General features: G+C 39.1%; 3 protein-coding genes across 8 annotated transcripts in view; 2 read left to right on the top strand and 1 right to left on the bottom strand.

The window, feature by feature from the left end:
* The window catches only part of scaper (S-phase cyclin A-associated protein in the ER), a 90,176-nt gene extending 83,596 nt beyond the window's left edge, over window positions 1-6,580 (bottom strand). For 2 of the 3 annotated variants that reach the window (XM_088080584.1, XM_042495952.2), the window contains exon 1: window positions 6,262-6,580. In XM_088080584.1, coding sequence (XP_087936710.1) covers window positions 6,262-6,429 — 168 coding nt within the window. In that variant the 5' untranslated portion in view covers window positions 6,430-6,580. Of the gene's footprint in view, window positions 1-4,236; window positions 4,650-6,261 lie in introns of those variants that run through there. The other variant, XM_042495953.2, reaches the window with a different exon arrangement.
* A 1,763-nt stretch (window positions 6,581-8,343) lies between these two features.
* rcn2 (reticulocalbin 2) lies at window positions 8,344-14,048 on the top strand. 2 transcript variants are annotated; one of them, XM_042496196.2, is made up of 8 exons: window positions 8,344-8,428; window positions 8,910-9,050; window positions 9,145-9,247; window positions 9,365-9,561; window positions 10,391-10,504; window positions 10,627-10,720; window positions 11,222-11,361; window positions 12,823-14,048. In XM_042496196.2, exons 2-8 carry the CDS (start codon window positions 8,910-8,912, stop codon window positions 12,964-12,966), a joined length of 933 nt encoding a protein of 310 aa, XP_042352130.1. In that variant the 5' UTR covers window positions 8,344-8,428; the 3' UTR covers window positions 12,967-14,048. The 2 variants fall into 2 exon arrangements, with proteins under 2 accessions (XP_042352130.1, XP_042352131.1); XM_042496197.2 differs by lacking the exon at window positions 8,344-8,428 and adding an exon at window positions 8,585-8,863 and having other exon boundaries at window positions 8,966-9,050.
* pstpip1a (proline-serine-threonine phosphatase interacting protein 1a) lies at window positions 13,563-22,490 on the top strand. 3 transcript variants are annotated; one of them, XM_042496194.2, is made up of 15 exons: window positions 13,563-13,702; window positions 15,416-15,516; window positions 15,613-15,687; window positions 15,794-15,828; window positions 15,929-16,035; window positions 16,157-16,219; window positions 16,737-16,841; window positions 18,429-18,474; window positions 18,698-18,777; window positions 19,722-19,820; window positions 19,903-19,999; window positions 20,185-20,272; window positions 20,376-20,452; window positions 21,591-21,688; window positions 21,778-22,490. In XM_042496194.2, exons 1-15 carry the CDS (start codon window positions 13,673-13,675, stop codon window positions 21,907-21,909), a joined length of 1,233 nt encoding a protein of 410 aa, XP_042352128.2. In that variant the 5' UTR covers window positions 13,563-13,672; the 3' UTR covers window positions 21,910-22,490. The 3 variants fall into 3 exon arrangements, with proteins under 3 accessions (XP_042352128.2, XP_042352129.2, XP_087936711.1); XM_042496195.2 differs by having other exon boundaries at window positions 21,594-21,688; XM_088080585.1 differs by having other exon boundaries at window positions 15,971-16,035.
* Window positions 22,491-22,652: the final 162 nt, after the last annotated feature.

Below are 22,652 nucleotides of genomic sequence, written 5' to 3' on the forward strand. Positions count from 1 at the left end.
AGTCTACGGATATATGGGCGAGTGTGACAAGCAGTGTGAAAGCACTTTGAGTTGTCCATATACACAATACATATACACTGACCGACAGGATGGACAGCACAACAAACACAAGATGTCCTTACATTTGCAATAAAGCCTGGTCATATTTTTGTTACTGTCAACAAATCCTAATAAAAAAATCAACATGTATTCCCTGTTTAGCCACAGTCTAACATACTGTAACGTATTCTTCTTTATGCCATATAGCTCCTTTTTTTTAAACTATTAAATTCAATGAGCCACACAGTTGCTTTGGGTGACATGTTCATTTACTATGATGAACATTGGCACAGTAGCGTTTTGAGGCAATCCCAAATACATTTTTTGGTGGTAAATTTTTCCTAAAAAGTACAGTGCGGTATTAGGAAATTACTCTGCATTTATTTTTAAATAGAACTGAATCGTTTTTAAATATTTCCTTCTTGAGTAGGAATGAATGGGCTTGGGGTTGAGTGCCCCAGACAGGGTGGGGAGGTTGAAAAGTATTAAGCAGCAGACTAAAACATGTTGGTGTTGGTCACCTCATGAGATTTTCTTACAATAACAAAAATATTAAGTATTTCCAGCCTTATTCTTTAAACCAAGTAGTTTGCTGAAGCACAACTTTTCTACAATAGATAAGCACTTATCAACATCAGGAAAAGTTGTGTGGGTTTTGGACTGAATGCAGCAGACCGCGAGAGGATCCCTACCAGTGGCATGTGCCAAGCGGCAAGTCAGACCAGAGGGGAGAAACGAAACCGAAAACGCCGTTGTTGACCCGAAGCACAAAGAGAGGGAGGAGAGCCTGCATCAGGGTAAGGCTGACCCGACTTGGACCGGGAGCTGTTCCTCTACCAAGTCTTCCTCTGGCTAATGTCCGATTGCAGGAGAGTAAAGCGCATGAGATGCAATTAAGGCTCACTCAGCAATGGAAGATCAGAGACTGCTCTGTGCACATCATCACAGAGACATGGTAAACCCCTGGAATCCCGGATCAAGCTGTTGCACTGTATAGGCAGACCTTGTGGAAGCCATTTGGACACAAGACTCTGATGCAAATTCAAAAAATGCACTGCAGGAACTGAATGATGCCACCAGCAGCAACATGTCTAGTGCACTAGAATAGAGGGCTCTGAACATGCCCAAGGAACGGGATGGAATTTTCATAGTGGCTGCTGATTTGAATCATCTCATCCTTTCAACTCAAAATATGTAGCAGGATCAAGGACAAAAGTAATTTTGTTTTTGGTTTAAAAAATGACCAATAAATCTACCTTCTACCTTCTTATTGGTGAGCTAACCAGTTACTTAAATTTATATACAAAAGCGGCGGTTGGTGCGGCGGCCATCGTCTCCTTCTTCTCCTCTTCCAAAACACGACCGCATTGCATTGTGGGATACGGAGCACAAAGTAGTGTACATTGCTTGTTCACTCAATTTTGCGGTACATTGTGGGTGTTTTCTCGTCCACTACATAGTGGATGAAATTATCGCGGAGAATTCGAACAACACTACAAAATGGCGAACACACTATATAGTGCACTACATCTGTGATAGGGGGTGATTTCGAACACAGCCACAGTCTGAAGCATGAGTAGTGTTGCTATGGTTACCATCATTTTAATACACCTTGTACAGTGATTTGTAAAGTGGTTCAAATGTTATGTAAAGCAGTACAGTGTATTATCATAGCCAAAAAAAATATATTTTAAAACAAGCAATTGCATTCTGCATTCATTTGACAAGTTATACTTTAAAGGTACTCAACATCAAAAAGTGTGTAAGATTCCATTTAATACACACTATTCACATCTAAAACAGACATAAATGCCACAAAACACAGCTGTTCAATGTTTGTACAGTAGCGAGAGGATACACCTATCCTGGCCCTCATAGTAAAACAGACATTTCCAGTATCTACAAAATCAGTTTAACACAAAATTCAAAATTAATCAAAAGTGCTAATTGCTATTGATAACTATATTAAATCTATGGGTCGACAGCTATTGGCCTGGCCAATTATTGAGGCAGATATTTGGCATTTTGTTGATTATCTGTATTTGCATTTTATTTTAATAATCGCTAATAAAATGTATTTATTTAAAAGTGCAAAGAAAGTGTCATGGGAGGAACTTTTACTCAGGGAGCTATTTTTATTTATTCATTTTTATTTAAATTTTCACTTGACTTTACAAAAAAATTGCTGGGAACTTGCTGTACATGATGTTGAACATTTCAATTTTGATTTAACATTTACTAAAGGCATTTAAACAAAGTTTTGCGTTATATTTTTGCTATTCCAAATGATAAATAATGACAGAAATATTTTCATTTTTATTGTAAATGCATATTAATTACAAATGTCAGTTATCAGTCTCACTAACAACTAATAATAGGTATCGGCGCTGAAAAACCAGGTCGGTCAACCCCTAATTAAATCGCTAATCCTTCCATTCAGTAAGTAAAATAGTAACACTCAGGAGAGCATTTTGCAATGTGCTGTTTCAGTTATTTGTCCCATCCCTGGTGTGTTGTCGTGAGCCGCTGTTGAAGCCACAATACTGCTAGCAGTAAGTTTATGGAAGAGGTCTAACATTAGCAGCACTGACTGTGACAAGAAACAGCCAGAGGCACGAGCTCTAAACCCACTTTGTGCCCAGCATGCATCATGGTTGACCTACACATTGCCTATGCATCAGTGAATTTGACTCAAACCTCGGGTGAAGCAGACACTGTGAACCAAAATAAACGCTGCGAGAAGTCACTCATCATATCCATAATCCTTCTATGGAACATTAAGATGCCCAATGATGATGAAACATGGCGTCAACATCTCCCTGCATCCTCAACTCGCAGAGAAACATGCTGTCACATCACAGTTTGGTCAAACGGCTCATGCATTGATGCAAAGACCAAATCCGCTACAACTCAATTTTGCTGTGCAACGACAGAGAGAGAAAGAAAAACACAGTGTACCCGACAGTCTACTTGATTTAATTTGCCTTTGTAATCTTACATCACTTAATATTCTGACTTGTGGAAATCTGGTTACAAAACAACACAGAAGCTAATACCAAGAGGCTTATCACTCTGAATCTTCCACTCTTTGTGTTTCCTCCACAGAATAGCCTGTTGTGTACTCTTCATAAATGATTTAATGTAATGTTGACAGAGCAAACTAGAATATTTTAGTAAGACAACTATAAGAAGTGGTTTCAAACTTAAAATACATTGTTACCTGAAACCAGCAACAACAAAAAAAGTGAGCCAGTTCTCCTCTTAATAGCAAATGAGTCATGGAACCAAACGTTCTCTCTTTTCTTGGCTGTCTCTCACTAGCAACACTATTATTCCAACAAGAAAGCTACAGCTAAACCACTCCTCTTTTAACACTTGCAACTAAAAGAAGAAGGATACAGTTTATTGCTCATCTATTATTTTGAGAAAACAAGTGATAATTAGGCCTTGATTTATGTAACATAACATGTAACAATCTTTGCAGACAATCTTTCAGTGCCAGCAGAATGTGAGCATGGCTCATTAGGTGTTACACATGCAGAAACAGCATGCGTGCATTGCTCTGATACTATTTAATGTCCCTAAGGGAGATACCCAGCTGACCTACTTTTAGTGTGCAAAATTCTTTACATGTTGAGTGGCCTGGGCTTTATTCGGCCAAGAAGAAAAGGGCTACAAAGAGATAAAAGAACATCAAACAACAATGCTAAAATGAGCAAGATCTAGTCATGTAGGTCAGCATCGATGCACCATCTCCCCATCTACAAATTGTAAATATTTACTCTGTGTTTACACGGCTTGGCAGCCATTTGCTGACAGACGAATGTTGTGAGAATACCTTACCTACTTACAACTGATAGCTAACTATGTGCAGCAGCCTGAAGCAAAAAAAGGCTTACAGCAACATTCTCTTGATCCACTTAACCAGCTGTAAACAAGCTGTCTCCTGGGCTGCGCTGTAGCAAAATAAGATACATTGTGGAGCAGAACTTTTGCTGTATTTCTGGCCAGGCAATCCTTCCCCCATGCACCGGATAGAGAGCGCTTATTTTCTGGACTGTGCTGAGTGAGAGGCAAGTGTAAGGTTTCCCTTTTGGCAAGGTCTACAAACAAATGCAGGCAGCAAGACAGAGGGGGTGGGGGATCGAGCTCATTAGGTGAGACACAGATAAAATTAAAAGATAAGAGGATACATACAGAATAGAAGTACAGTCTGTAAGCAGGTTCCTCGTCCTTATCCACCCCTGACATACTTTTGCAGCCCACTTCAGGCAACCTGTTCCCCCTCACCAGCACTGCCACTTGTGCAAGGTGACATCGTCATCTGACGGCAGGACCAAAATAGACTCCTACTGTGTAGTCCACACTGCTATAGCAACTTGCCCAGCTGTGTCAACTCCTCTCCCAGTGGCGATTGAGAGAGACAAGTGCTCAGCAGTCCGCTGGTCCTGCCTTTAACTTGGACTATGTCTGTAATCTAGCCTGAGCCCTCAGTGCTCTGCTGAGTTAGCAGCCACTTCTTAGGCCTGACTCTGTGCCTGCTGCTGTCTATCTGCCTGCCTCTCTCCTCTGCTCTCCACTGCATGCAGCTTCCTATATTTACAGCTCCTCTTCTCTGCTCTCTCTGCTCTGCATCAGAGCCCCCACTCTCCCTCTGTTTCTCAGCTCTCACTCTCCTTCTGCCACAACACTGCGCAGTCATGTGCACACGGCCGGCCTGCCGCTCTGCCCCCCATCCTGTGCTGCCAGTGATGAGAGTATAGCTGCAGGCTCAGAGGCAGTGTGTGTGCTAATGCAAGCCTGGCCCGTGCATAAGCCACACAGGGTGATGCTCTAGATCTGATTGGACTCTGTGTGCAATGATTCACAGGCTGCTGGGGGACTGAACACACAATCCCATGTGGTTTGACTGCCTACAAATGGCACAAAGTTAAAAGGCTGCAAGAAGTTAGAGCAATCAGGGAGATACCTTAACATCTGATACAGACTAGTCCCAATTACTTTGGTCACATCCACCGTAACGCTTGTCTTGCTGCTACATTCTTGCTATAATGATGATATGACAATACATGTGTACACATAAAGCCCATGATGTACTAGCATCTTCTTACAAAGCACACAAGGCCATTTATCATCACTTAATGCAAAATGCACTGACTGCTGGGAGGGGAAGCACTTCCGGACCACCGTTGTTGTGTCGCAGACTGTTTACCCATCAATAAGCCTTTCCTTCAACTCTACACCCAAAACCTGACCACCAAAGGATTCACTCGCACTAACACTGGTATTGTGTTGAAATGTGACATGTGCCTCCCTAGGTATTTAGGGTTAGGGACTGTTCGCTACTTATGAGTGGGGAAGGGGTGGTGCAAAATGGATAAGGTATTGAAAAAAATTAAGCACCAGGGAGGGACTAATATTTTTTTTATTTTGACTTTAGTGAGGGACATCAGACTTTAAATGGCAGTACTTTGTATTAATTTTCACAACCTCTGAACCCCAAATCCTGCAAGCGGGTTGGAAAGGCATGTTTTCTTCAAAAATCTGCAAAATTAAACCATTTATCTTTGCTATGAACTGTTAAAACAAAAATTCCAAAGGTGCTTTAACACATTATTTTTAGGGAGTATTTGCAATTTACTTAAGAAATTGGATGTTTGTTTTGGTGATAACTAAAGACTGCACTGTTTGTTAGTTGCATTGGTTCCAATACAGACTACATTTGATGTGAATACCAAAAAATGTTAAAAGGTCAAGGTAAAAAAAATAATAATTAAAAATTAAATAAATAAAAACAAGACATACGCCAGCTACACCCGCCATCTGATAAATACTGTACAGTCCCTTAAAGGGTTTGGGTCAAGTTTAGGTTGGGGGGAACACATATCGACAGTCTTCAACATTCTTGTCATGCCCTACGTAACACTCATCCTGCTACCACATTTTTGCTTTAATGATATGACAAAATATGTAAACAAAAATCCCATCATGCACTAGCATCTTCTCAAAAAACCCACAGGGCCATTTATTATCATTAACTTATCATTAACAGTCACCCTTAAATGCTCCTTTCCTGCTGAACTGTCAGCTAACTGAACCCATTTTCAATGATCCAGTCACTTAGCTCAGGCTAGCTAGGTGTGAATAGGGATTACACTGCTTTTGATTTAATTGACTGCTGTATTTCAGCTGTTAGCAACAAGCTTAGGTATCATTACGTACCTTCAAAGCGCTTATGGATGCATTCTTGCTTTTGCCTCCTCCATGCGAGGAGCCTGAGCTGTTGCTACCAGACCTCTCCCTCCCGTCCCCTCCTTGGCTAACTCTCGGCCCGAGACGGTGCTGCCCAGCGCCACGCCGTCGTCCATCATGGCGGTTGTCTTTGGACATTGACCCCGTGGTAAAATTCAATTGTCAGTCTGCGGGAAATAAAAGTCTAAGGAAACGGTCGTCTTGTTGTCAGAGTTGATGAAAAAAACATGTCAGATAAAACATGACAGTGAGGACAACCTAACAAAAGCAGGAAGTCTGTTGAGTTTACATTTTGACCGGCAATAGGATTATCCAATGAAATCGTCTTCACATTGACACTTCATGCTCGCCAGCCAATCACGTACAGTATAGTTTAGGTCAATGGGCGGGACTTTAAACTGTCTACCATGGCAACCATAAGGCTCGGGCGGGACGTTTGGTTGATTTGTCAGTGATGTCAAGTCATCTATAGCCAACAGGAAACCAGGAGGGAGAGGAACATGCCTTCAAAATAAAAACACTTTAGAGCAGCCCTTTTACTCCACTCAAACGATCAAAACAGACACACCACAAGACTTTCTAGTTTAATCCATTTATAAATTGTTGCTTACATTTCTGTTTTCCAGCTACTTGATTATACATGTTTGTTTAATTTCTGTTTTGCTTTGTGCTTATGTAAGCCCTTGTTGTATGTTTATCTTCTTGTGCAATGTTTTTGCTGCTGTGTGCTAAGCCTGGCCTACTTGTGCAATATGAGACTGCAAAGCCACTAAGATGATTTGGAAATAGTTTACTTTCCACTCATAGAGCTATGAAAAAGATTTGTGCAGCTTTTTTTAGTTATATGCAACAAAATGGACCCTAACAGAAGCTCTAAGCTATGCCTGCACCGCTCAGAAAAAGCAGGTTTAAAACCTAAACTCAAATCATCTTTATCTTTATGTTCTCTATTCAACTCGCGCTTCCTCTGAAGACTGTGCTACTGTAAATAAAAGTGCCATGCCTTGCCTAAAGGCTGCCAGATATACACAGAAAACTTAGTGTTTGAGACAGGCTGAATAAGACATCAAGAAAAAGTCTGTCCAGTAATCCAACACCCAAAAATGAAAAAACACACTCATATTAATTAAGAGACAAACTCTCAGTGTCAGCATTTTACTTTAGCTTGCCCTATGTGCACACAAACTCACCACTGTCATTCAGATTACTCATAAAACAGGCCCCACAGTAAGCCAATTCATCCTCCTAAATATCCAGGTGAAGCACATAATATTGTCTCATTGGACTAACAAGGTTATTTTAAATCTTTTTTCGTTCTGATATAGACTATTAACCTCTTCCCTCTCCACACAAGGGTGTAGATGATGATGATGATGATGATGATGTCACTAAAATGAAGGCCACCAAGCTGACACCAAGACTAGAAAGATATTCCAGTGAAAGTGAAAGTTATCTCCAGCTTTGTATCAAGTACAAATATCAATTTTGGGAGGTGGATGACAAATACATGTATTGGCACAACACACACATCTACCAACAGAATTCATTTTCCAATTGCTCCTATAAATTTACACTGGAAAACTCAGAAATTATTCATATACCCTGTGATTTTCATAGATGAAAGCTGCAAAGCCATTTTTTTTTCAAAACCAGTATTCACATAATATACAATGAACACCTGTTTTCATAGGATATGAGGAAAATTCAGCGTGTACATTTTGCTGATTTGTCTTTGTATGTTTTCTGCCCTGTATGCTTGTTGGTATCCTATTATATTAGCAAGGCTGTGAGCATCATGTAATCCAACTCAAATCCAACTTTAACTGCAAAAATATTTACATTACTGCATGCTTTCACAGAAGTTACCTGGCTATCCAGCTTATTGCAATATCCAATACATGTATATATATACATATATGCATACACACACACACACACATACATATATATTCATTCAAAACAAAAAAAACATATTCTATATGTCTATAGAATAGACATATATTCTATATTATATCATATGCGGCAAAATTGACATCCACTGCAATAGCAGGACGACTACTTTGAAATGTGTAGCCGGAAGTACACGTATCCTCAGGCGTGCATGAAACTGTCGTAACACTTGTACGGAGTTTCCACGGTAATAACATCTTCTCTTTCCATTATTTGTCACTTTTGTGTCAGTTACTTTATAACGGTGTCTTTTGATTTTTGCCAACGCTGCTGTTTTTGTCCTCGATTCTGCCTTTACCTCTCTCTCTCTCTCTCTCTCTCTCTCTCTCTCTCTCTCTCTCTCTCTCTTAAAAACATTAACTACAAACAGGACTTAAATGAATCTTCTAGTGTTTGTACCAAACTTTTGCGCATTTCCTTTATCTTATACGCTCGTGTTCCGGATAGATTTGACGGGTGTCACCATGGTTTCATCACCATGCAGGATGAGGCTCCCACACAAAGTTTAGTTTGTTTGTCAGAACAGCTGACCACAGGGTCGCGTGTTTGCATCGCAGCAGCCGTGTTGGTCATTTGAGTTTTCAACTGGGAAACTTCCCTGGAAGTTCACAAATACTTTCTGGTTGGTGTTTTTATTAATTTCCTCAATAACTTGTGTTACTCAACAGATGGCTCCCTCTGCATTGCTAGTATTGCTGATACTTCAGTTTGGATTTGTTCAAAGCTCTCACAAACATCTCCATGAAGATCACTATACTGGCCAGCAGCACAACCCTGAACATGACATGAACATCCTGCTGGGAGATGAGGTCTCTAAATATTGTATTTTATTATTCAGCACAGTCTCCAATCTTTATCTATCACCTGCCCACTCTTTGCTCTACTTATTTTATGCACCTCTAGGACACTGAGGAGATTAAGAGGCTCAGCCCAGCAGAACAGAAGGAAAAGATGATGGAGATTGTGAAGCGGATTGATACCAATGGTGACAATCTGCTAAATTCAGGTACATGTCTCTCATAAGATTAAAAAAGAAAGCAAAGATAAACAGAGGTGATGAAAGGTCATACTCAGTCTGCTGTTATTTGTTTGTTTCTTTTGTTTTGGGTTTTTTTATCGACAGAGGAGATCACACTATGGATTCAGAAAGTCTACAGAAAATATGCTCTGGATGATGCAAAAGAGCGCTTCCCGGAGTTTGACACTGACAAAGATGGTATTGTAACATGGGAGGAATACAACATGGTCACTCATGACCAGCTCCTTAGTTTTGATGAGAGTGCAGTACAAGATGATCCAGAGCAAGAGTCTCTCAGACACGTACGTAGACTTTTATTGTCCTTTTATGAGTCACTTTAAAGGATCAGTGTTTAAGATTTAGGGGATTTAGTGGCATCTAGTGGTGAGGATTGCAGCTAGCAACCAGCTGATACCTCTCCCAGTTAGAATTCCATCAGGGGTCACTGTTAGGAGGTTTTTACCAGAAGCTGAACTACGCACAGAGATCGCTTACTCTCCAAAACACACACACCAGGTGAATAAAACTAGTAAAAACACTGAATAAATCAGTTTCAAGTTACAAATCTATGTTTTCCCGGTTCCGAACTAGCACGTCACAGATAGGGTGTTAGTCCAGCGCTTGCTAGTGTGTGCTCACCTTTTTTTCTCTAAAACTGAAGATCCAGACTTTCAGGAGGTTTTTCTCAGGAACCTAATTATCCGCAGAGGTCTCTCCATCTCCAAAACAAACCAACCTGGGGATTTTTTTAGAGCCAGCATTTGATTGTCCTTTCTGGGCTACTGTAGAAGCACGGTGGTGCACCATGGCGATCTCTATAGACGAGGACCTGTAATGACAACACAAGGATTCTTATTTTGAGTTGATTATACGTCAAAGAAAGCACACTTATTACAGTATATTCAATTTATGACAATATAGTCATCATCATCATCATCATCATCATAAACTTCATTTACAGAGCACCTTTCATACAAGGGATGCAGCTCAAAGTGCTTCACATTATGAAATACAACACAAAAAAGACAACAAGGTTAGACAATCAAAAGATCCCCGTAACTCTTACACACTGGACCTTTAAACCACAGCCGGTTTTGTCTGTTATACTAACATTGGCTCATATCCCATCAGCTCCACCTGAAGGAGAAGAGGCGCTTTGACTTTGCAAACAGGGACGACACACCCGGGCTTAACGTGTCAGAGTTTCTTGCCTTCACACATCCATCTGAAGTGGATCACATGGCTGTAAGACGAGTTCAGCTCCTGCAAAACCTGATCTGATAACGTGTTCTTCAACTCATCATAAGATTGTCTTTCATATCTCATGTCAAAATTGAATCATTAATACATTTCTTTTTCCCAAATAGGATTTTGCCATTGAAGATGTGCTAAGTGAATATGACACTGATAAAGATGGATTCATCAGTCTGAGGGAATTTATTGGAGATGTTCGTGGTGATGGTAAGACTACAGAGATTATTTTGTGCAAAGTATTTTTTTAAAAAGTTTTTCTTATTATGCAGAATGCAGTTTGATACATTTAAGTAACTCTAGCCTATAGCACTGTTACACATTTACAATATGCCATGTCAAAGCATAAGTTCAATGGTAAATATGATAAGTGATTCATAAACATACAAAGAACACAAATGAAAGATGGGGACAATGAAAACCTGGTCTAGAACTGGTTGCCAAATGATGTTGAGGGCACAGCCTCTTGTATTGTGAGGATTTCTTTTTTCCAGATTCATTAGATGCATAGGATCTCTAATCCATAAATAGAAAGTTTGGAGGACTGTTTGGTCTGTCTTTCCATTTAAGCATTCCAAATCTCCTCGCTCAGTGCGTAGTAACGGCTGAGATTATATTGACTCGTAGATTATGATCTGTTTGTTGTTCATTTCCTCGGCTATACCAAATTGTTGTCCCCTGTGCAGTATTGACACTATTTTTTCTTATCAGAGGAGTCCCCGTCACAGTGGGAGATTGAAGAAACAGTGCGGTTTAAAGACCTCTATGATCAAGATAAGGACGGCAAGCTGAATCGAGATGAGCAGCTCCGCTGGGTGGCGCCAAATAGCTACGGCTCAGCAAGAGAAGAGGTGAGACTGAGCTGTCCAAGTATCTGCCTGGATTTTGTTGGCATTCCAGATTAATATTAAATGACCAGTGTGTATCATTTAGTGGCCTCTATCGTGTATGAAGTTCAAAGTTGAGAGATGAGAACCTATGGTGGCCTTCAGGTAACATAAAATGTGAAAGGTCGTATCTAGAGCCAGTGTTTGGTTTGTCTTTTCTCCACCACTGGAAGGACACGAAGGTCCAAAATGGTGGGTTTTGTGGAAAAAGACCCGCTCCCCATATAGATATGAAGGGCTTATTCTAAACTAATGAAAGCACAACTATTCTTAAGTCTCAGGTGATTACAGACTCATGAAAACATCTGTCCATTTTCATCCACTATTGCCGGGGCTTTGTTGCGAGAGCGAGGACGTTCAGATGTCCCTTTTCCAACTCCCCCTAGGGGACCCCGATGACTTCTAATCCCTTTTAATAGGGACGTATCTAAGGAGCGGCCTCAGGGTGACATGGGCCACCAAAGAATCACATTGGCACCCCAGATGCCACCCCATTATGATTGGCTATCTGCCCAGTCAGTTTGAACAGTTGGACCAGTTACTGAATTTCCATTAATAATGCGCCAGAGTCGTGTCTAGTCTGACTAAAACTTTACATACAAATAAACTGATGCAACTGTTTAAAAAGATTGTTCATACAGGCTTATTTATTCTAAAATTTTTGGCATTTTTTATTTCATCATTTTTTTATTTTATTATTTATTATTTTAATATGAAAGCATTATTTTACTCTGTTGTGTTGTGAGTGGTGGGTCTATTTATCTTTTAAACTAAACTATAAACATGAATTTAAGACACTGCCGTGTAAATAATTAAAGTAGGTGTAGTTGAGACAAAAATGGTAAATTAAAGCTATTCTGACGCGTGTGCCTGCAGCAGCGCTCGTACTTCATGTCACCCCTGCATAAGTCAGTGCCCTACTTGGGCCACCCCCGTAAGAAAAAGTCTGGACACTCCACTGCCTCTAGTGTGTTGTCTGAGCTCTTCACCCTGTCTCTAAGGCTGAGCCCAGACAGCCTACAGAGGACATTCATTTCAGCCACTTGTATTTCCGATGTAATTCTGGTGATCACTACCTGAAGCTCATGACCACAGGCGAGTGTCGAAACAAAGATGCATCGGTAAATCGAGAGCCCTGCCTTCCGACTCAGCTCGCTCAATAGTCCTGCACAGTGCCCGCATCACAGTTTGCAAACCACCTATCTTTATTTTACCCTCCTACTTAAATATTATGATAATATTATCTTGTACTTCTGCCAATAGATCCCTCTTAATTTTCCACGCTGCTCTTTTAATAAACAATTCTTAAATATAAATACATGAGCAAATAGATGCTTCTTTAGTTATTGCTTGGTAGAATTATATAAACTGTCTCTCCATGTTGGCAGGGCAGCATATTCACTAATTTACTCATGTCATCAACAGGCTCTTCACCTCATTAAGGAAATGGACCATGATGGAGACGGGCAGATCTCAGAGGCAGAAGTTTTGAAAAATCAAGAAACGTTCATGAACAGTGAAGTGACAGACTATGGCAGACAGCTGCATGTGTCACACGACGAATTATAACTATTATTTTAACGTCTTGTTAATTGTTAAGGTCTTGTTTCTTTTTTCCCATGTTGAAATGCTGTTTATTTCCTGTGTTGCACTTAACAATCTATTTACGCCATTGTTATCGGTCAAAAACTGTTTGAAATACTGACATGGACAAAATATCAGGAAAACACATATTGCAAACCAAACATAATACATCACCAGCAAGTTATGCACCTGTGAAATGATCACAGTGTTTGTCAGTAAATCAGAAACTTCACAAAATACTATGTTGGAGCGCCGCTATATTGGATTGCATAATATTGTAAGTCATGTCTGTTGTTTTGTCGACTCTAACATGCACATACTCCCTGAAAAAAGGAGATTTATGTTGAAACTTGATGTTAACCACTTTTTTAAACAAGAAATTATTTTGATCACATTCATACAACAAGTTCATTGAACTGTGTACCATCATGATTTGTCCTCTCACAGTGCCAAATATACACTGACACAAGTATCAGTCCAGTTGTGGTAACTGCTGATATGTTGCAGCTCTTCCTCATTTAAATCAACTGAGTAAGTCAGTGAGTGTTGCTGTTTGAAGGCTGGTTTCCTGAATGTGTCATGATCCATTTCACTTGCAGCAAAGCAACAGCCTGTGACACTGCCAGGCGCTGGAAAGTGACTTTAAGTTGAGTCGATTCTCTAACAGGGACTATTTTTAACCACCGACAAGATGAAAGTAGAATTTAAGGATGCTTTTTGGGTGAGTTAGTCTTTTTTTTGGGATGTTTATGTTGAAAGCTAAACTTGACTTTGAGTTATTACTGGGCTGTGAAGTCACTGTTTTTGTACTTAGTATCTTTACTGAAGTTTTGAGGTAATATCTTTCCATGTCTACTGTATTTATGCTCAACGTTTTGTCTGGACAGTATCGCTACACCATGTAATGTATTTGGTTATCTGAAACTTGTTTGTGACTTAAGTTTGCTTAACACTCTATTTTGTCCTTAGTCTAATAATAATTTCTTTTTTTAAGAAAATTCTGACTATGAAACTCACTGAACAGTTGCTGAATCATTGCATGAATTAAAGCATTAACTTTTCCTTTATGTATGCGGTCTTGATAAGCAAACAATTGCTTTTTATCTTTGGGTTGTGTACAGTTTTATCTAAAATTTGGTGTGTCACACAAACCTAACAGCTCGGTCTCAGTGCAAGTATTTTGTTTTTAGTTTTTTAAGATAGTTTTATGGTGGTAACTGTGTCTTCTGTGCAATTATTGAGGGTTTCCTGTTCATGCGCTTATTCAGATCTGCACAGAGCCACATGTGTGTGGAACAATGCCACAGACCTCAACTCAAAATGTTTATATAACCATTTGCTAATACAGCAAAGTATCAGGAACTGGTAATTAAGAAACAACAAACAGTTGGACTCTGCAGTAGCTTCAGTTTACATGGTGAAGTTGGGTGCTTCCCTTTTCCTCTTTATCCTCACACTGCTATCAGTGATCTTATTTAAAATGTAACCTAGTACGAATATAAAGCCAAAATTTTTGCATCAGAAATTTTACCTCTGCATGTGTCAAATTTCAGTTAAGCCAAGTATGCCTTAACATGGGAGGGGTTTTGGGTACTTTTCTCACTGAGCTCTTTCCACTCAGACCCCTGCAGCACCATGTAACACTTTCTACTCTTGATGCCATACCACCTCCACGGGGAAAATTTTCAAAGTCATCCATGTACAACTTGTGGTCTGAGTATCATTTAAACCAGGGGTATCAAACCAACGGCCCGGAGGCCAGAACTGGCCGTTAAGGGTCCATTCTGGCCCACTGGGTGACTTTGTACCCCTAATATTGACGTTCTGTGAGGGCTTAGAGGTGCCAGGATTCAGAGGCAAGATAAACAGAAGCCCACTATACAAAAATTCTGCTTTAGAGGCTTTACCACACTGAACAATGAATACATACTATTGTGGTCAAATTTACAGATATTGAACACTGAGAAATATTGTCAATCAGCATCTTCAGCACAAAAGAATCTGTATCAGACTTCTAAAAAGAACGCAAGCCAATTTAAAGGGTTAAATACTTGTGAAGGTATCCAAATGATGAGTGATGTTGATCTGGGTTTTAAAGGGTTAAGACATCTCAGGGCTGTTGGTCATGTTTTGTATATAGATTCCCAGTTTTAGAATGGAGCTCTTTACAATAAGAGGGAACGATTTAAAGACGCTGTCATTTATAGGTTATTAGGTAATTTTCTGGTGCACCTGAGATCAAATTGAAATGCATGTGATCGCTGAATTACAGTGAGTTTGACACCCCTAATTTAAATCATGGGCTTTTTCCAGCAAGGTGATCATTTTGTGATATTTTAAATACTGAGCTATAAAGAACCAAAATGTAACATTGTTTGTGGTATGTATTAAGGTTGTTGTACTGAGTATTTTGATTTGGTATTTATGGTTTCAGGGAGCGGACTTTATCAGTAATATCGGGTATGAGACTATCAGTCAGAGACTTCATGATGGTCGACGGACGTGCAAAGACATGGAGGAGCTCTTGAAATTGAGGTGGGCTCACACACTTCTAATAAATCGTACTTGATGAGAGATTGAAGTTAACTCTGTTTAATGTGGTTGAGCTCTGTGTTGGTTTTGTTCATGCAGGGCATCAGCAGAGGAGAAATATGGCAAGGAACTAGTCACAATCGCACGCAAGGCTGGGGGTTTATACGAGATCTGGTGGGTGTTTACCTTTCGAAGTAACACGTTTATTCTGCAGTGCTGGAGGTGCAGAAAACACTGCATGTAAAAAAGTCATAAAATTCTATTCATTTTGTTTTCACAGCACTTTGAGAGCATGTTTTGATGAAATGAAAACACGTAAGCACCAGATATATTTTCTACATGATTTTCCCTGTATACTTCATACTCGTCTCAGGCACTTCTGAGTTTTTTAATGTATGTTTTGGTGTTATTTCAGAAATTGAAAATGTAGGAAATTCACACATTCAACTCTCTGCAGCCCTAAGGGAGGAGGTGAAAAGAATGGAACAGTTTAGAGAGCGACAGAAAGAACAGAGAAAAAAGGTACCAGTGAAAGGATTTCTCTCTCTCTCATTTGCCTTCAGAGGAAATCTAAAAAGAGTCACCTCTCTCATTGTGGTTTTCTGATGACAGTGACACCATTGTGTTGTTCTTTACTTCTTAGTATGAAGTCATCATGGAGAAGATCCAGAAGACAAAAGTCTCCCTCTACAAGAAAACAATAGAAGTAAGGCCAATTCATATTATCATGATGATCTGTATGATCAGACCTCGTGTGTGTGGAGGCGCTTGTTATCAGATGCAGCTACAGACCGAGTTATTTCAGTTTTAGTGTGTATTTACACTGCTCTTTATATAGGCCTAATGGTGGCAGTGGTGAACAGCATGCATCATCTCAGCTACATCCTGCTTGTATAAAGAAAAGTGCAACCTGAGAAGACTTTAGCAGAGAGACGGAGCTATTTATTTATTTAAGATGCATAAGAGGAAGGCGGTTTTGCAAGATAATAAGAACATACCAGTCAACACATAGGTACAGTAGACACATTAAGGATCTTACACTCACATTTCTCTTTGGTCAAAAGAGGGAAGTGAGATCTTAGTTGATGCACTTTGTTTTTCCTGCAGATAATTTTCTTAGCAGAACCCCCCCCCCCCCGATTTCCTGTCAAGGTTTCAAAGAGCAAGATGAACAGAGGATGGGTGTTGCAGTTTCATATGAGTTTCTGTTGTTTCCTTCCTAGTCTAAAAGATCCTACGAGCAGCGCTGCAGGGAGGCAGATGAGGCAGAGCAAACCGCTGAGAAGACGGGCAACGCTCCCACAGCCACTCCCAAACAGATCGAGAAGGTAAATCTGCGCTTTGGTTTGAAACCAGTGCATTCATATAAATTCAGTGATGAAAAGATATTGACATGATTCTCTAAAAGTGCTTTTTTTTCACTTAAAAAATATTTATTAGAATCACTGAAGATCCCCTCTGTACTACTATATGCCCTCTACACCAATGGAGAAGTCTGCTCTTATTACCGATAAAAACACTAATTTAAGCTGTTTCTTGATACAAATCAGCTTTTCTGCAACACTGTTCAGCTCATCACAGATGGGCTGCAAACTAAGCACCAGCTGATGTGTTCACCTTTTTTTGGTCCAGACATTCGGAAGTTTTTTGTTTTTTTTTTTACCAGGAGCTGAATTACCTGCAGAGGTCTCTTCCTCTCCAAAACAAACAAACCTGTCTGTTCAACCTGGCAAAAACACTGAAAAAGCAGTTTCACATCATAAATCCATTCTTTTCTGGTGCTGTTTGACTTGTATTGGAGGGGCTGCTGACTAGTTGCCCAACGTGAAAACACAACTGGATCTATGCAGAGCGGGCGTTTGGTTTGTACGTTCTGGGCCACTGTAGAAACGTGGCGATGCAGCACGGCAGACTCCGAGGACGAGGACCTGCTCCCTGTGTAGATAATAATGAATGAGTCATTTTAAGGAAACAAAAACACATTCTCTTAGTTTCGGGTGATAATACACCAAAGAAAACATGTTTATTATATTCCATGTCCCCCGTTAACCCTTTAAAACCTGGATCGACATCAGTTTTCGTGTTCTGCACTCAGACACCTTTCTCAAACATGTAAACCTGTAAACTGAGCAAACTGGTTTGATTCCTTAAAAAAACATGTGAGAAAAGACCATGTGCAACTTGGAATGATATGTCCTGTAAACTTCAACAAAATAAGTAGAAGTGGTAAGAAAATGACCTGAAAATGAGCTAAAAAAATCATTATAATCATAAGAGAATCATTCAACTATCACATAACTATGAAAAAATATCAAGAAAACTAAATTAATATATACTATATTTATATATTTAAAATAAGGTTACAGGGGAAAATTTGTTAATTTTCTTGCAATTTCTCTTTAACTTTTTTTTTTATCATTTCGGGTTATTTCTTGTTAAATTGCTCATTGTCTTCTTTTCATGTTTTTGAAGAAATCAAGCCAATTTGCTCAGGTTTTTAAAGGGTTAATGTTACACACTGGACCTGCTGCATATTTGGCCGTGATTAGTTTCCAAATTAGTTGTAAAGTCACAAAATCCTGCTAATTGGTACACGTATTAAACTGAGATTGAATTGTGGACACAAAGATAGTTTTCTCCATAATTTAATCAGGGCCACCCGGCAACCTAAGACCAGCTAATTTCTTGCAATTTGAAAAACATTTCTTGCCAAGTTGCTAATTGCCTTTTTCCCCATGTTTTTTGGAAGAAATCAAACCATTTTGCACAGGGTTTTATTTTTTGTGAAAAGCATCTGGATGCATTACAAAATGCATTTGAGTTTCTGTTTTGACGAATGTAATTTTGAAAGATTATGTTAAAACTACAGGGTTACAGATATAAAGACAATGTGTAATTTTTCTTTTCTTTTCCAGATGAACAACAAATCAAAACAGTGCAGAGAAGCTGCAGATGAAGCTGGTGAGGACAGATAATATATCAAGTGAAATGCAGCCATTACATGTAGACAGCTGCTATGTTTTACCAGAATTTTTTTGAGGATGGTGGTTACATTTACTTCCCCTTCCCCTTTATTGAGGATTTCAGAAGTAGAGTTAGATCCGGTGTATAAATAAAACCTCAGTGTTTATTTACGTGTTTTGGGTTTTTTTTTTCAACAATGAATTATTTCACTTGTCCTCAGAGAAACAGTACAAATCAAACATTGAACAGCTGGACAAGACTCGACAAGAGTGGGAATCAACACACATCAGCACATGTGAGGTAAAGTGGAGCATGACACGCTGTATTTCTCCTCTCAGCGTTTATCAAGTGAGAATTACACACTGCTGCTTGATGCATTTCAAAATGTACAAACTTAGACCAATAGTGGTAATACCCCTTGGCCTGCTCTGTCAAAGAGGATGTGCGATACTTCCTATAAGCAGAGAATAAAGTGAGTCACCAATCTGTTTCCCTGCAACAAAGTCTTCCTACATGAGATAACATCTACAATACTGAGCCAACCGTTCAATTACTTCATCTTTGTTTAAAAAGGTCAATAATACTTTGCAGTACAATTATACACACACAAAACAAGGAGACAAAACAGGAAATAATACATTTAACATCATGAAGCAATAAAACAGATGTGCAGGAAATTGCCAGTTGCATCAATATGTTTAACCCTTTGAAACCTGGATCGACATCAGTTATCTTTTGCTACAGTCAGACATCTTTCAAAAGCATTTAAACCTTTTAAAACCTGAAGAAAAACAAGGTTTGATTTCAGTAGAATAGATAGATTTGATTTTATTTTTAGCACACCTAAGTAAAACATGACAAGAAAAATATCTGAAATCTTGCTTAAAAGAAGTAAGAAATGTTGAGAAAACTATATAGATTTTTTTAAATTTAAAATCATGTTACAAGAAAAATACATGCTATTTCATTTGATTTAACTTTGAGCATGTTTTGTGGTTATTTTCTTGTTTGTTTTTCTTATTTTTCTTCTCCTATTTTATTTTCGGGTATTTCCTTTTTACTTGTTAATATCTTGCTAATTTCTGGGCCATTTCTCAAGTTGCTAATTGCCTTCTTCCCATGTTTCCAAGCCAGCTTGCACAGGTTTCAAAGGGTTAATATGTGTATAAACAGTGTCTTAAATGTATTGTGCTTCAACATTCTCTGGTTTATTTACTATTTTTTACAATCACAATGTTTTGCAGATGTTTCAGCAGCAGGAGGAAGACCGCCTCAGCGTGCTAAGGAACGCTTTGTGGGTGCACTGTAACCATTTATCAGTGCAGAATGTCGCAGACGATGAGGTGTGTGCAGCTGTTCTCATACATTTGTATGGGATGTATTGTGCTGTATATTTTAAACTCACTCTGGACAAACTTCTTACAGTGTTACGAGGAGGTGAGGAAAACTCTGGAAAAGTGTGACATCATTGAAGATAACAACTGCTTTGTGGAGATGAAACGCATCGGCTCGATACCCGCAGGTTTGTACCGGCCCTGCGGTCTTCCTGATTTTGATTTGAATATGTACCAAGGTGGAAATTTTAATATTATCTCTCTGCTGCTGCTTATTCACAGAGCAGAACTGCCTTTGGAAACAGGAGATGGATTGTGTTTGATCAGGGCATTTTGTTTTTACACACACATAATTTTAATGATCCCTCCATAGCTCCAATTGAATATCAGAATTACTACGACAGAGATGATACAGGTGACAGAAATGGCAGCGCTGGATTTGTAGGAGGAGTGATGAAAAGGTCAGACTTACACAATGGAAAGCACTGTTACCAAATAAATGATGATGAGTATTATGTAACATTCTTTATGCTCTTCTTACCGAGTACTTTTCCCAATTTGTAGGTTTTCAAATCTTCTGCAGTCAAACTGTTCCAGTGGCTCCAAACTGAGCATCAATGAACCAGTTGCACAACCTACTGGTAAAGTACCAGAGTCATTAAAGCAACACTGCAGTTTCCAAAATGATGGCATACGACTGTGAAAGCCACTGGATGCAACACAGTGTGAAGCAACTATGATTTACATATTGTAGTTATTATTCTTTCCACTTGGGATTCAGATGAAGTGGTCCTTGTACTCTAGAGGGAACTTCAGCATACATATATACACACACACACACACATCTATATTCTATCTGTCAGTATATACATACACACAAATTCTGGATATTTTTCCCTAGCTGTTTCCTAATTTTCCAACAATTCCACCCCCTTTTTAAAAACGAACTTTCAAAACATTTCCTTGTCACCTTTTACTAATTTCTTGCAATTTGAGGGACATGTCTTTCCAAGTTGTTCATTGCCTTTTTGCTCACATTTTTGCAAAACACAACACAAAAAGGACTATAAATTGATGTGAGGCATGGAAAACATTATATTAAAACCCATTTTTATCGAAAGACTATATATAGCATGATGAGGAAAAAGCCACAGCATTTGTTCTGATTTGTCTAGAGATACCTGACTTGCTTTGCCCCAGGGGCCACTTATGCAAATGACATCACCATTAATACATATTTACCAGGTCATATAAATACACAGGGCAAGTTCATCCGCAGCAGCCCTGTGTAGGTGAGGTGTACACAGGATGTTGCTCGGATTTAAGGACATTAAGGGCTTAGCCTGCATCTATATTGAATAGTCTGGGCGATCATCCCCCAGCACTTTGTTTTTAATGGACAAACAATAGACAAACCAAAATTTTCTTGCACTCAGGTACCTTATTTACATGCAAAGTACAAAATAATTCCCAGTGTGAATCTATATATCTTAACTGTGAACTAGAAAATGTTTATCAGAGCCACCCAGCACCCTATCACAGACCAGATTTGCATTGCAAGTTGACTATCAGTTGTCTTAAGTCTTGAAATATGGTGTGGACATACAGTGGACAAGTATCTAACAGTGCCAATTTTACATTTTTATATTGCATGAGAAACATACTTTTATCAAATATTCAAAGTCAGGAATCAGGATTTTTGGAAAAATGAGGAAAAATGCCAACATTGTCTTCACACAGACGGTAAACAAATGCTAATTATGTCTGAAATCATGTCAGCAGAGACATCAGAGGGATTATACGCCTCCATTCCTGGATACCCGGGCTTCCAGCAGAGCAATGAGGAGTACAAGGTCATTTATGACTATGTGGCACAGGTAAACTTTGACATGAGTATCTTCCAATGTTAGTATTCTTGCTCATTTTAAGGGATATCTTTTGATCATATGTTTTTGTCCTCGTTCAGGGGGATGATGAGCTCTCGGTGTCTGTCGGGGACATTGTTGTTGTAACAGATCAAGGTGAAGACGGCTGGTGGACGGTGAAAAGGAACGGCTTTACTGGATTGGTCCCAGGATCTTACCTCGCCAAAGAATGAGTTAATCCTTCATGCATTATTTTGTGCTGGCATTGTCATTTCAAATTCCCGTCTCTGAACTTCATATATATATATAATATTGCATGCATCAATGAATCCACTATGAGTAGGATTTAAAATTTCAAACTCTTCACCCCAGTTATATGGTAAAAGAGCACAGCGACAGAGATTTGACCCTGAGACCATGTCAGTGAAGAGCTGACCCCTAGTTTTCACAGGGCTTGTCTCATGCCGTTGGACTAAAGAAAGACACTTATCGCATAATGATAGAAGCTGTCACATACAGTAGCACAAGACATTGTTAAATGATGATTTATTTATTACTGTGGCACATATTCATATTACTTTGCCCTGACTGCTGGTGTTTTTTTAATGCTCCTCTCAACAAGCAGGGAGTTTGAGTTATCTGTTGCACAAGATCACTGCACTAATTTTGATGATATACTGTGGCATTCTTATACATCTGCAGTCCTAAATGTTGGGCAGAATGTTTTATTCTCTGTTGTTTGACTGTATATAATTTCTATGTGTAGTTATTGTTCATATTCTGAATGCTAAAAATGAATTGTTTGTGAATGGGCCTTTACTTGTATTTATTCAATATTCAATTATTGTTTTTAATATGGTCAGCATTGTTTTTAGATCAACCCTTTGAAACCTGGATCAGCATCAGTTTTCTTGTGCTGCGTTCAGACCCTTTGTGAAACGGACTGTATTAGAACCCAGATGCAGTACGCCAAAAC

Source organism: Plectropomus leopardus, chromosome 7, assembly GCF_026936395.1.
Source record: "Plectropomus leopardus strain MGB_pleo_1.0 chromosome 7, ASM2693639v1, whole genome shotgun sequence".
In the NCBI taxonomy this organism is placed as follows: Eukaryota; Metazoa; Chordata; class Actinopteri; order Perciformes; family Serranidae; genus Plectropomus; species Plectropomus leopardus.